The sequence below is a fragment of the Parasteatoda tepidariorum genome, chromosome 4, assembly GCF_043381705.1.
Source record: "Parasteatoda tepidariorum isolate YZ-2023 chromosome 4, CAS_Ptep_4.0, whole genome shotgun sequence".
Lineage (NCBI taxonomy): Eukaryota > Metazoa > Arthropoda > Arachnida > Araneae > Theridiidae > Parasteatoda > Parasteatoda tepidariorum.
In genome coordinates, this window is record NC_092207.1 from 23,654,669 (window position 1) to 23,665,771 (window position 11,103).

General features: G+C 28.2%; 1 protein-coding gene across 1 annotated transcript in view; it reads left to right on the forward strand.

Moving 5' to 3' along the window:
* LOC107454030 (uncharacterized) overlaps nt 1–10,123 on the forward strand; it is a 79,854-nt gene extending 69,731 nt beyond the window's left edge. The window contains exon 4 of the mRNA XM_016071077.3: nt 7,210–10,123. Within this exon, the coding sequence (XP_015926563.1) occupies nt 7,210–7,334 (125 nt within the window). The 3' untranslated portion in view covers nt 7,335–10,123. The remainder of the gene's footprint in view (nt 1–7,209) is intronic.
* Nucleotides 10,124–11,103: the final 980 nt, after the last annotated feature.

Below are 11,103 nucleotides of genomic sequence, written 5' to 3' on the forward strand. Positions count from 1 at the left end.
CAATTCATAGTTATAAAAGCAAATTAACAAAGGATAACTAACAAAAAAATAAGCTAACGATTAATAATTAGCAAAAAAACTAGTTAACAAGAAATCACAAAAAATAGCATTGTAAAAAAACTAACAGTTAATAACTATAGAAAACAAGCTAACAATTAATAACTAGCAAAAAAAAATAATTGTTACTAACTAATAAAAAATTAGTCGATGGAAATAATTAATCCCTTAATAAACGTGCTTTTGTAGTACATATTATTTTGTTTCACATTCAAAATTATTATCACAGACTATTAACACAGTGTATTATAGGTAAGTAAACAAGTTTTAAACTAATTTTTTTTTGTGTGCCGTCAAATTTCGAAATCGTTAAAAGTGTGCCGCCACAAAAAAAAGGTTGAGAATCACTGCATTAAAATGTACTATAAAAACTTAATTTACAACGAACAAAGATTCTAACGAGCTCAGAAAATTTTCTTCTGATCGATTATAAGGATATAAATTATTATTCACACAAAAAAGTCAATGTTTAGAGAGGTATTAAAAATATATAATCTGTAAAGTATTTATTTGCCTTTAATGAACTCCTTTAGTAATTCACGAAGAAGGGAATTTTTATCGTGATTTTAATCTGCGTAGTTGATTAAAATCATGTAATAAAATCATGTTATCAAAATAATGATGATTTATGAACATTCATTAGCTAAATTAAATCTCAAACATTATTGAAATTTTGGAGTATATTTAGCCGTAATATTCTTCACTCTAACGTTTACATTTCAAAACTGCATAATAGCATTCATAAGCTTGATGATACTGGGATAGAGTTTTTATGAAAATCTATATATATATTTCCCTTACACGGCAACAAAAAAAGCCTCATTAAGTAGCAATTTTCGGGGGTTGGCGAGCGCCAGCGAGCAGTGGGTGCAGCCCACTAGTATGGTATAATTTAACATCTTGTTAAGAATACAGCAAATTAACACCGTATTAAGTTTCAATGTACAGATATTATGGTTCGATGTGGAACTTATTTACCAGAGAGAAGTGAGCACATTTAAACTGAATTAACTTAGGTCATCGAAGTTATTTGAGAATGACGTTATAAAAATATAGAAGCACAATTAGACTTTTCAGACTGCATATTTACCATTAATAAAAAACTTTTATTGATTAAATGCTTGGCAGATATTTTTGTTTTTAGGCAATGCACGTCCAATAATGTTCGAACAATCAATAGTTTTTTCAACCATTTCATTTAAAATAAAAGTTTAAAAAATGATGTATTTATTTAAATTATCTTTATAAAAACTGCTTTTAAAACAAAGTTTTATTATTTTTGAGTGTTTGAAAAGAATATTAACAAATAAAAATAAGATCTATGTTTCTAAATACTAATGGATTGATTGCTTTGTATTTTATCTTACAATCTTACTATGTTACCAACTTTCAACTGAAAACAAAAAAAAAACAGGTTTCCACGCTTTCCTCGTTGGTGATTCGTCAGGTTTTGATAACTTATTTTATATTCACAAAGTGTTTGCATAAATTGCGGCAAATTTAATAACCTCTTAAGTAATGCTGCCAAAGGACAATTTAATTACAACCAGAAGTCAACAAAATTAAAACAACGATTTAATCTGATATTTTAAATGGTGAGCTATTAATTTTCGATTTTATGTTTCATTCACGGTTCGAATCATCACTTCATCAATCACTTCATCGGTATAAACCCTCAACGTGAAAAAAAAATTTGTTTTGGATAAGTTTTGATCCTATTCTTTTTTTTAAATTTTTTTTTTTAAATTCATTTCTTTGTATTTTTTTTTGTCGTGACGATGGAGAAGAAAGCTGTCATTTCACCGTTATCGATTTATTATCAAGAAAAAGAATAGTTGAAAGCTGAGAAGAGAGTTTTATTATTTTTTCTCACATAACTGTATAAATACATTTCTTTTAAAAATATTCTCTATTTTCGAAGTAAAAAAAAGTAACTTCAATTAATCTTGTTTCATGTCTAAAAGTAAGCGTCACCTTGTCCGAAAGCACTCCAGTATGTTAAAAATATTTATGGAAAATTTATTAAAAAAAAAGTTTCCTTACACGTTAAGGACGGTGCATGAAAATAGCTAAGATAAGATTGGACATTTTGTGAAATTTCTGCAATTTATTGCATTGCGGAAATCTTGTGAATCTGGTTTCAGATTAAAAATTAAGCTTCAATTACGTTGGGAACATCCATATATGTCAAAACGTGTTTAAAGAAACTTATAAAAAAAGAGCTTATTTTGTTCAGTGTACGCTAAAGTACTGTTTATGAAAATCGTTAACGTAAGGGTAGACACTTCGTGAAATTTTTTCAATTTATTGCAATGCAGAATTCATTTGAAGATGGCTTAATCTTAAGAAGTAAGCGTAAATTACATTGAAAATATTTTAAAATTAAAATAAACAAGAAACATTTTAAAATTTAAAAAAAAAATATTTTTTTTTAATTCGAGCTAAATACAGTTCACGAAAATCGCTTACATAAGGATAGACATTTTGCAATTTTTTTTACAATTTATTGCAACGCGGAATTCATTTGAATCTGATTTCATAATAGAAATTGAGAATCTTCCTGTTTTATTACACTTTAATATGTAAATATTTGTTGATAGAAAACTTCTAAAAAACGAGCTTCTTTCCTCCATTACACGTTAAGTACTATGTATGAAAATCGCTACCACAAAAGTTTGGACACAGCGAATTTTTTGCAATTTATTACAATGCGGAATCCATTTGAAACTGGTTTCATATTATAAAGTGAGTGGCAATTACTTCATCCACATATATCAAGAGATATTTATAAAAATTATTGAAAAAAAAAACTTGCTCTCTTCACTACATGCTTAAATTCATAACATGAAAATTTCTACCATAAAGATGGACAATCTGCAAATTTTTTAAAATTTTATGAGAAGCGAAATTTTATTTATTAAAACATATTTTATGTTTAAAAACGAGCGTCACTCTGGTTGAAAACACACAAATATGTTAATAAATATTTATATAAACTTTATAATAAGAGCTTTTTTGTTCATTACAAAGTTCAGTACAATTTATTAAAATCGCTATTATATTAAAAAGTGAGATTTATATTATAAAAGTGAGTTTTATATTAAAAAGTGAGAGACAAAGTGTTATAAAGCATCCTGTTCCTTTACGAGAGATAATAACAATAAAAAAGAAGTACTTTAAACCATTACACGTTTAAGTTTTGAGTATCAAAATCACTGCCATATGTGTGGATATTTTTCCCAAATTTCTGACTTAATTGAAATTAATGCTTTACGAAAATCTGGTAAATGCTGATTGACGTTTTTCAATCCCTCCAAAAAATTATTATTAAACTCATTTCTACAGTGATTGTAACGTTATTATTGCTCGCATCTTTCACAGAAAATGTTAGGTTTTCGACCTAGCACAGATTTGGTTAATAAATAATAATCAAGTTATAAAGGTTTTCTTCTTCTGGAGCCCTATTGCTCCCATCTCCTTCATCTACACTGTTAGAAATTTATAGGAAAAAATGGTTAAATAACAATTTATTGAATGGTTACTTTACCATATTTAATCAAAACAGTCAAATAACCATAAACAAAATGGTAATCAAACTGTTATGTTTGAGAAAAACTGTTTCTTAACTGCTCTCACCTAATACGGTTAAAAAACCAGAATTTTATCGCATGAGCTAGAACCACCTAATGAAGCTACTTAGTTCTTCGCAATTGCGTACATATCATAGCCAAGTTGGCTTATCTGTCAATCTCATGACCGGCTGAACTGGAGTTCGAGTCCTAGTGTTGACACCACAATATTTCCTCCATTCCCTTCAACGCATGAAGAATTTTCACTGTCCGCCACTCTCCAAAACTCATTACCTGACGAAAAGCCGAGCTCCTATGTCTAGTTAAATGACTAATTCTTTTTTTACGTTTTTGAAAAATGCTAGTTGTAAATGGTTAAAAAACCGTATAGTTTTGTATTCATGGTTTTAGAACCATAATTTTTGTAAATGGTTTCAAAACCGTAAAGGAAAAAAAAAGTTCTTTACCGGTAACTTTACGGTTAATTGGATGGACAGACAGCTGCCAGTTATTTTGCCTTAATTTTAGACTGAAAATTTTAACAGTGTATATTCTATCAGCATCTTGTCCATAATATGATTTCTTACGAGAGAGTCTTTTTTAACTTCTTTCCTCCCCCACAACAGGGGAATGGCACTCTCCATGTCCCTCACTCACTGACCCGCGGGTCAGGGGTCGTTTAGATGCATAGGAGTGGAATCAGATTCCTGACAGACAAGTTTAGCAGACGAATGAAACATGCAATGAAAATTAAAAACTTCTTTTAAAAGGAATGAAAATGCGACAGTTTTGGTAGTAAAAAAAGCTAACCATCTTAAAAAAATAAAGTAAATGTTTATAGAATAATTTGAAGTTCCTAAACTTTATCGTTTAATATTTTATTACTATTTTAGCAACTCTGTTTACGCATGAGCCTAGCGAGATTACTTCACATTGAACTCTTTCACCTTACTAGCAATAATAAAAGAACTGTGCTTTGGCGCCATAATAAAGATTTCATTCATGAATTTATAACAATCTAAATTTACTGTCTTCCATCACGAGAAGTTCCCCTGACACCAGACTCCAGTTACTCTAAATACGGATAAGCCAGTTTGATTAGGGGTTTAACGATGTTTCTCGAAGCTCTGCCGCCAAGGAAAATAAAAAAGCCCTAGTTTCGGTGCCTTACACTTGAAGCAAATCGATGACTTTAAACTGTATAAACAATCTTGCCTTGAAGAATTATCTGGGCTTTAGAACATACTTAACTTAAATATTTTAAAAGCTATAAACTATTTTCAAAAATCCCTGATTTGGCTACATTTTCCCACCTAAATGAAAAAAATTACTGTCTTATTCTCAGTTTTTGCAAATTTTCATCAGCCCAAGTAGTGCAGCATTGGTGTATGTTTTTATCTATTAAGATTCACAGTTCTTTTTTTTAGGGATGATTCTAAAAATGCACATTTAGTTCTTAAGCATTTGATATAAATAATTTATAAGAATTCTTTGCAATCAAACTTTATTAATGCCATGTAAGTGTTTAATGAAAAATAATGATTTTTTCTTCGACAAATAATGTTTCCTTTTATACTTAAGTTCGATTTTAAAACAATTTTTCGTATGATGTTTTTATACATACAAATTTCTGAAATGAAATAAAGTACAAAACCATTGTTATAATTTATTTATAATATTCACCAAACACTTGATTCGTGCTGGTTTTATAATATTTAAATATCAAAGAACTTCAACAAAGAGCACTTAAAAATCATTTATGTCAAATTTGTTTGTTATATGCACATGGAAATGTTGATAAGATATTCTCTATTTATAGAAAAGATTGATTGATAGGGTAAACTATTGATAAAATGTAATTAGTTATAAGTTTTGAGAAACTGTTGCATATTTTCGCATTATAACTCGCAATCTAATTGTGCTTCTTCTGCTCTATAAACGCCATAGAAATAAATTATTCGTCAGTTTTTCTTATTACCTTTATCCCTAAGGAAATGAGTTAGGATAAACTGTCCTGTTTTTCTCCCCACTATAAATAAATAAAAAAAAAATCTGATTAATTTCTTTCTCAGTGTATTCATAAGAGACACGGTAATAGACATTTTATCTTTCCCTAAGGAAAAAGTTGAGATAAAATATCTTTTTGTTTTGTTAGGGTAGCTTGTGTTCCAATGTTAAATTATAGAAGGGCTCTTCATCTATATTTTCAATAAGAAGTATATAACTATGTTTCAAATTTTGAGAAAACTGCAATTAATTGCAATAATCTTGAATACCTTTTGATTTATTGATCAGATTTTAAGACACTAAGAAGCAATCACAATGATTCGCGGGATATATCTTATGTAAGCTAATTATTTATGCAAATGATGTTTTGAATTAAAAATTTAAGCCCAGAAATTTACAATGTACAGTGTCTGAAAAAAGCACCAGTGGTTTTTTTGTGCTCAAAATATAGGAGAAGGTAAATACAATAGGCAAAATATTCTTTTGGATTCTTCGAGGGAAATATAATTCTATGTAACATAATTTTGAGTATTTATTTATTATTTTCTAATTTTTTAGTTAATAATTCTTTTCTAATAATTCAGTTACTATTTAATTTAGTTAATAATTATCTATTAATGTTTCAGTCACTAAGTTTTATCACCTTATTAAATACGCATTTTCGTATGAAAAAAATCTAAAAAGTGAAAGAAATATGTCGAAAAATTCTCGAAAATGAAAGTTTAAAATGTATGTTTTAAGAACTTTTATTGTTCAAGAACTACTGGAATGATTTCTTTAAAATTTTGGAATTTGCTTCTTTAAAAGTTACATTGTTAAAAATTTAGTAAAAATTTTTATTCTTAAATATTCTGATTTTTTTAAATCATAATTGAACTAAAAAGTATAAATAACGGCATCCATTCGGTAATTTTCCCAAATAATTTTGCTGTTTTCTCACACTATTAAGAATTATTTGTGATTATTTAATTTCTCTCTCTCTCTCTGTATATATATATATATAGTGCGANTGAAAATGTAAGCTTTTCAGTCATGTATAAAACATGTATGTATGTTTTTTATTTCATTAAAATATTTTGCCTCCAAACCCCGGAGTTCTTTTATAGACACCCTGTATATATATATATAATTTTTTTTTTTACTAAAGTGGCCGGAAAGTAGTGTTAACTTTTAAGGCTTATTTTACTACAGTTCTTCCCTGAGAGATTCGCATTTGTATTGGATAACCGTTCTTTTTAAACAATTATTGCGGTTTAATTAATCTCTTTATTATTTTTAAGCACGATAAAGCGAATGCTTGTGCGGTAACGGCTGAAAATACATGGACAATTTTAAAGTTTATTTTATGTTATTTTTTTCAGGAAAGAAGATTCTTATTTGTTTTAATGAATAATAGTTTTCTTAAACAATTAAGCTGTTTTTCTCCCTTATGTAAAGTGTTAAAAATACATATTAATAAAAAAGTTTGTGCAAGGTAATGTAGTAACCTTTTACAATTAATACTATATGAAGAAAAAAAATTATAATTAGCTTTTTTTTTTTTTTTTTTTTTTTTTTTTTTTTTTTTTTTTTTTAGTATTGTCACCTGGGACGCAAATATTTCTCATGATTCTTGGCGTCATTTTGGGATTGTTCGGCCTTTATGGATTGTACAGATTTCTTAAATGGTGTGGAATAAAGCCAAGGAAGATTAATGGATGAATTATCGCCAATAGATCCCAGTGCACTAATTTGGAACAACATAAATCCTTTGTTTTTTCTCTTTCTTCAGGTCGCAAGTACAAAACAGTAATAGAATTACGTCTTTGTCACCAATTAAATGTAGTTACCCCAGATGTCTTTCATCTTCATATAAGAGACATTTTTGATGGAATTTGTTATACTTTGGTGTTAACATTCAATTCCGAATTTGAAATGATTAAAACGTAATTGTTTTCTTTAAAGTCTCTGTAAATATTCCAATGTATATAAAAATATTTTTTATGAATTTCAAATATCTTGAAATTGTTGCATGATTCAATAGATAAAGAATTATTCCTATTGTTTTTAAAGGCTTTGGGGGGAATGATCTATCAAAGTCTTATATGAACTATTGTCAAAAGAATTTTTTTTGAAAGTGAAATACTATTAGTTATTTACAAGTAGTATCGTGATTTATATTTACCATTACCGTTTTTCTGGTAGCAGAATTTGCAGCAAATTTCTGAATTGCATAATTGCATTTCTTAATTGCATTCTGCAGCATGTTTATTGTAACACTATTATTGTAAATTATCCATTAATTTAATTAATAGATGATTTAATTAATTAATTAATTAAATTATCTATTCATTAGACTAAATTATTTATTTAAGTCCATTAATTAAATAATAGACTTAATGTAGCATGTTTACAATGAAACTAGAAAATATAAGGTGGATAAAAATTATACAGAAAAAATGTTGTTAAAAATGCATTATTTGGATTAAAATTTTTATACACTTTTAAATAAATGAAATAATTGAAACTTGAAAAATGGAATTAGTCTATATTAAGTTTATAAATAAACGTTTAGAGTTTACGAAAATGTGGAATTTATATTGTATTTTAAATTTTTTATTTTTCACCTTCTCAGCTATTTAAAGAACATTATTTGGATTTTTTGAAGGACAGTCATCAATTTTCTTTTGCTTATATATATATGCAGAAGGACAACCATTTTTTTAAGAACCTGTAACAAGTAGTCAGTCATTGAGTTAGTTTAGGAATTAAAAATGAATTACAGGTTCTCGTCTCAGTAATATTTTCGGCTTGTTTAAAAAAAAAATCTTATATAATAAATAATCTCCAGTCTCTGCGATAAACGTTTCAATTCTAAATGAAAAATAATACTCTGCAGATGCCCTGATAATCAGCAGAGCCCGTTGCCGGTCTGGAAGATTTCTGCTACCGGGGCCATGTACCCCACTGATGTTATCTTAAACAATGACATGAAACTAGTATGTTCACAGCACTTGTTAACATGCTACACTGGAAGTAATAAAGTAACTGATAATGTAGGCAGTTCCTAAAGTGACCAGTGGTTTAAAAAATAAAGAAGAATCAGAAGGATATGAAAATGTACGTTTTGCTGCTTGCTGTGTTCTGCTTAGAAAAGCTGTTCCTTAATTCTCACTCAAAGTTAATTATAAGAGTCGTCTGGTACTGATTCTCAAGTTTTAAATTTAGTTATAAAACTAGTTATAAAATTCCTCAACATTGTTTCAATAAAATGTTTTCACAATAATAATTAAATTAATGCAGTTCAGTCTAATTACAAAATACACAGTTGATCCAGCAAATCTTTCGGTTGGAATAATCTTACATGCATTAGAGAACCAAGCTTCATAATTTTTCAAATAAGAAGCGCCATCTGTTGAGGGACTTTGTCTCTAATTTTCAAATTTTGAGAAAAGAAAAATGGCTGATTTACTAAGCAGAATCCTGAAACTATTTTTATTTGGCTGATTTTTAAAACCACCGGTCATTTTTGGGGTTTCGGTAAAAATATATTGTAAATCAGTGAACATGTTAAATGAAGTTAGTAGTTATTTTTTTGTGCAGTTATTTTTATTGTAGTTACTATTTTTTATTGTAGTTACTACTTTTTATTGTGGTTATTTTTTAAATGTGTCACTTACGTTCAATTTCATAGTTTATTTATTTTCAGTACTAATAATTCACTCGTTTCTAATGCCATAACGTAGCTTTATATTTATTAAACTAACGGGTGTTAATCGGATACCACAAATATTAAAATGGTGGATTTTAAATAAAAGAGCTCCTTGTTGTTGCTGTAAAACGTTACGATATATAACTGCATAATAAACAACTAATATATTAAGATGTTTAAAAATAAACATTGCATTTAATTTATGAAGTCAATACAGTTTGTTTTAGTGCAATATGGGGTTCTTAAAATTAACAGGATAAATTATAATTGTACAGTATAAGAAATACGACAAAAATAGTGGACCGAAAAGGAATGTAGCATAAAATATAGACCTCAAGCAAAACTTTTCTAGATTTTGAGGGTTTGAATACGAATATCTTACTGATTTTGAGGCAACTTAAATGGTTTCTTACAAAAATTTTTCTTAATGTCAAAGTGGGTGGTGAAATGTTAAAGTATGTGCCTCTTTCATGAAATCCCAGGCTCAAAATCGACGGTTGACATTGTGGCGTAACTACCACTATAAATATTAAATACCGATTCACTAGTATATAAGACAGGTTAACTTGATTCCATCTTGAGGTACCTTTTGATGGATGAAGGTTGACACAGTCGATAATAGAATCCCCTTATTGGTGACCTCCGGACGTGATAAGAACATGCCAACACTGATGGATAGTCCACATAAAAGACAGTTGATTTGCTTAAAAATATACTGCTCAAAGAAAAAGAAAAAAGAAAAGAAATCCGGTGAAGTAAATAAAGTCTTCCGGTCAATAAACAAAAATGAAGAAAAAAATAATGAGCTAAATGCTATCAGCAAAAATGAAGAAAAAAAAACAATGAGCGAAATGCTATAAACCAAAAAAAAAAAAAAAAAAAAAAAAAGTGAAGAAAAAATATGAGCAAAATGAAATATATAAAAAAAGAAGAAAAAATACAGTATGAATCAACTAGTGGTATCCGTTCATCGAATTCCATCACAGATAAAATTCTGGAAGGGGAGTAATGTGGCGTAACTACCACTATAAATATAAAATACCAATGCAATAGTATATAAGACATGTTAACTTGATTCTATCTTGAGGTACCTTTTGATAGATGAAGGTTGGCATAGTCTATAATTAAATCCCCACAATATAACCACATCAATCATCACCACGTCAACCAAGAAATACATTTTGCTGATTATTTAATTTGTTTTCTTAATTTTTGCTGTTTATACTTGTTAGTTTTTCTTTCTACCTTATAAAATGCTCTTAAATTCATGTTTTGTATCATATTTTTACGAAATAGTTGATTTCCTCATAAACTTAACGTAAAAGTTAAAATTGTTACTGACCAAAAGAAGTACACCTTCATGGATCAGTAGTTAATTTTGAAATTACTTCAATATTCTATTCTTTATCGGAAACTAAAAAATATGATTGGCAAAAATTTTAAAGATTCGATTTCATTTATTAAGTATCCTTAATGCGCATGTCTAGTTTTCTGAATTAAATTAAGGAGCAGGTGGAAAATGAACAGAAAGAAAGAGAAACCACGAAAATAAATATTCCGACTAAAATCAATATGATAGTTAATACCTCACAAAACAAATCGCGCATCGCAACAGCACGTTTTTCCTAATGAGCCACCGGGACTCACGAATGTGGTAAGCTTTTTTTTTCTATTTTATGCATCAAATTGTTTTAAGGAGGGGGATAACTTACGTGATCTCAATTTAAGTAACTTACTTGAATATTTCAAAATATGTAAAAAAAGTTTCGTTTGATACTA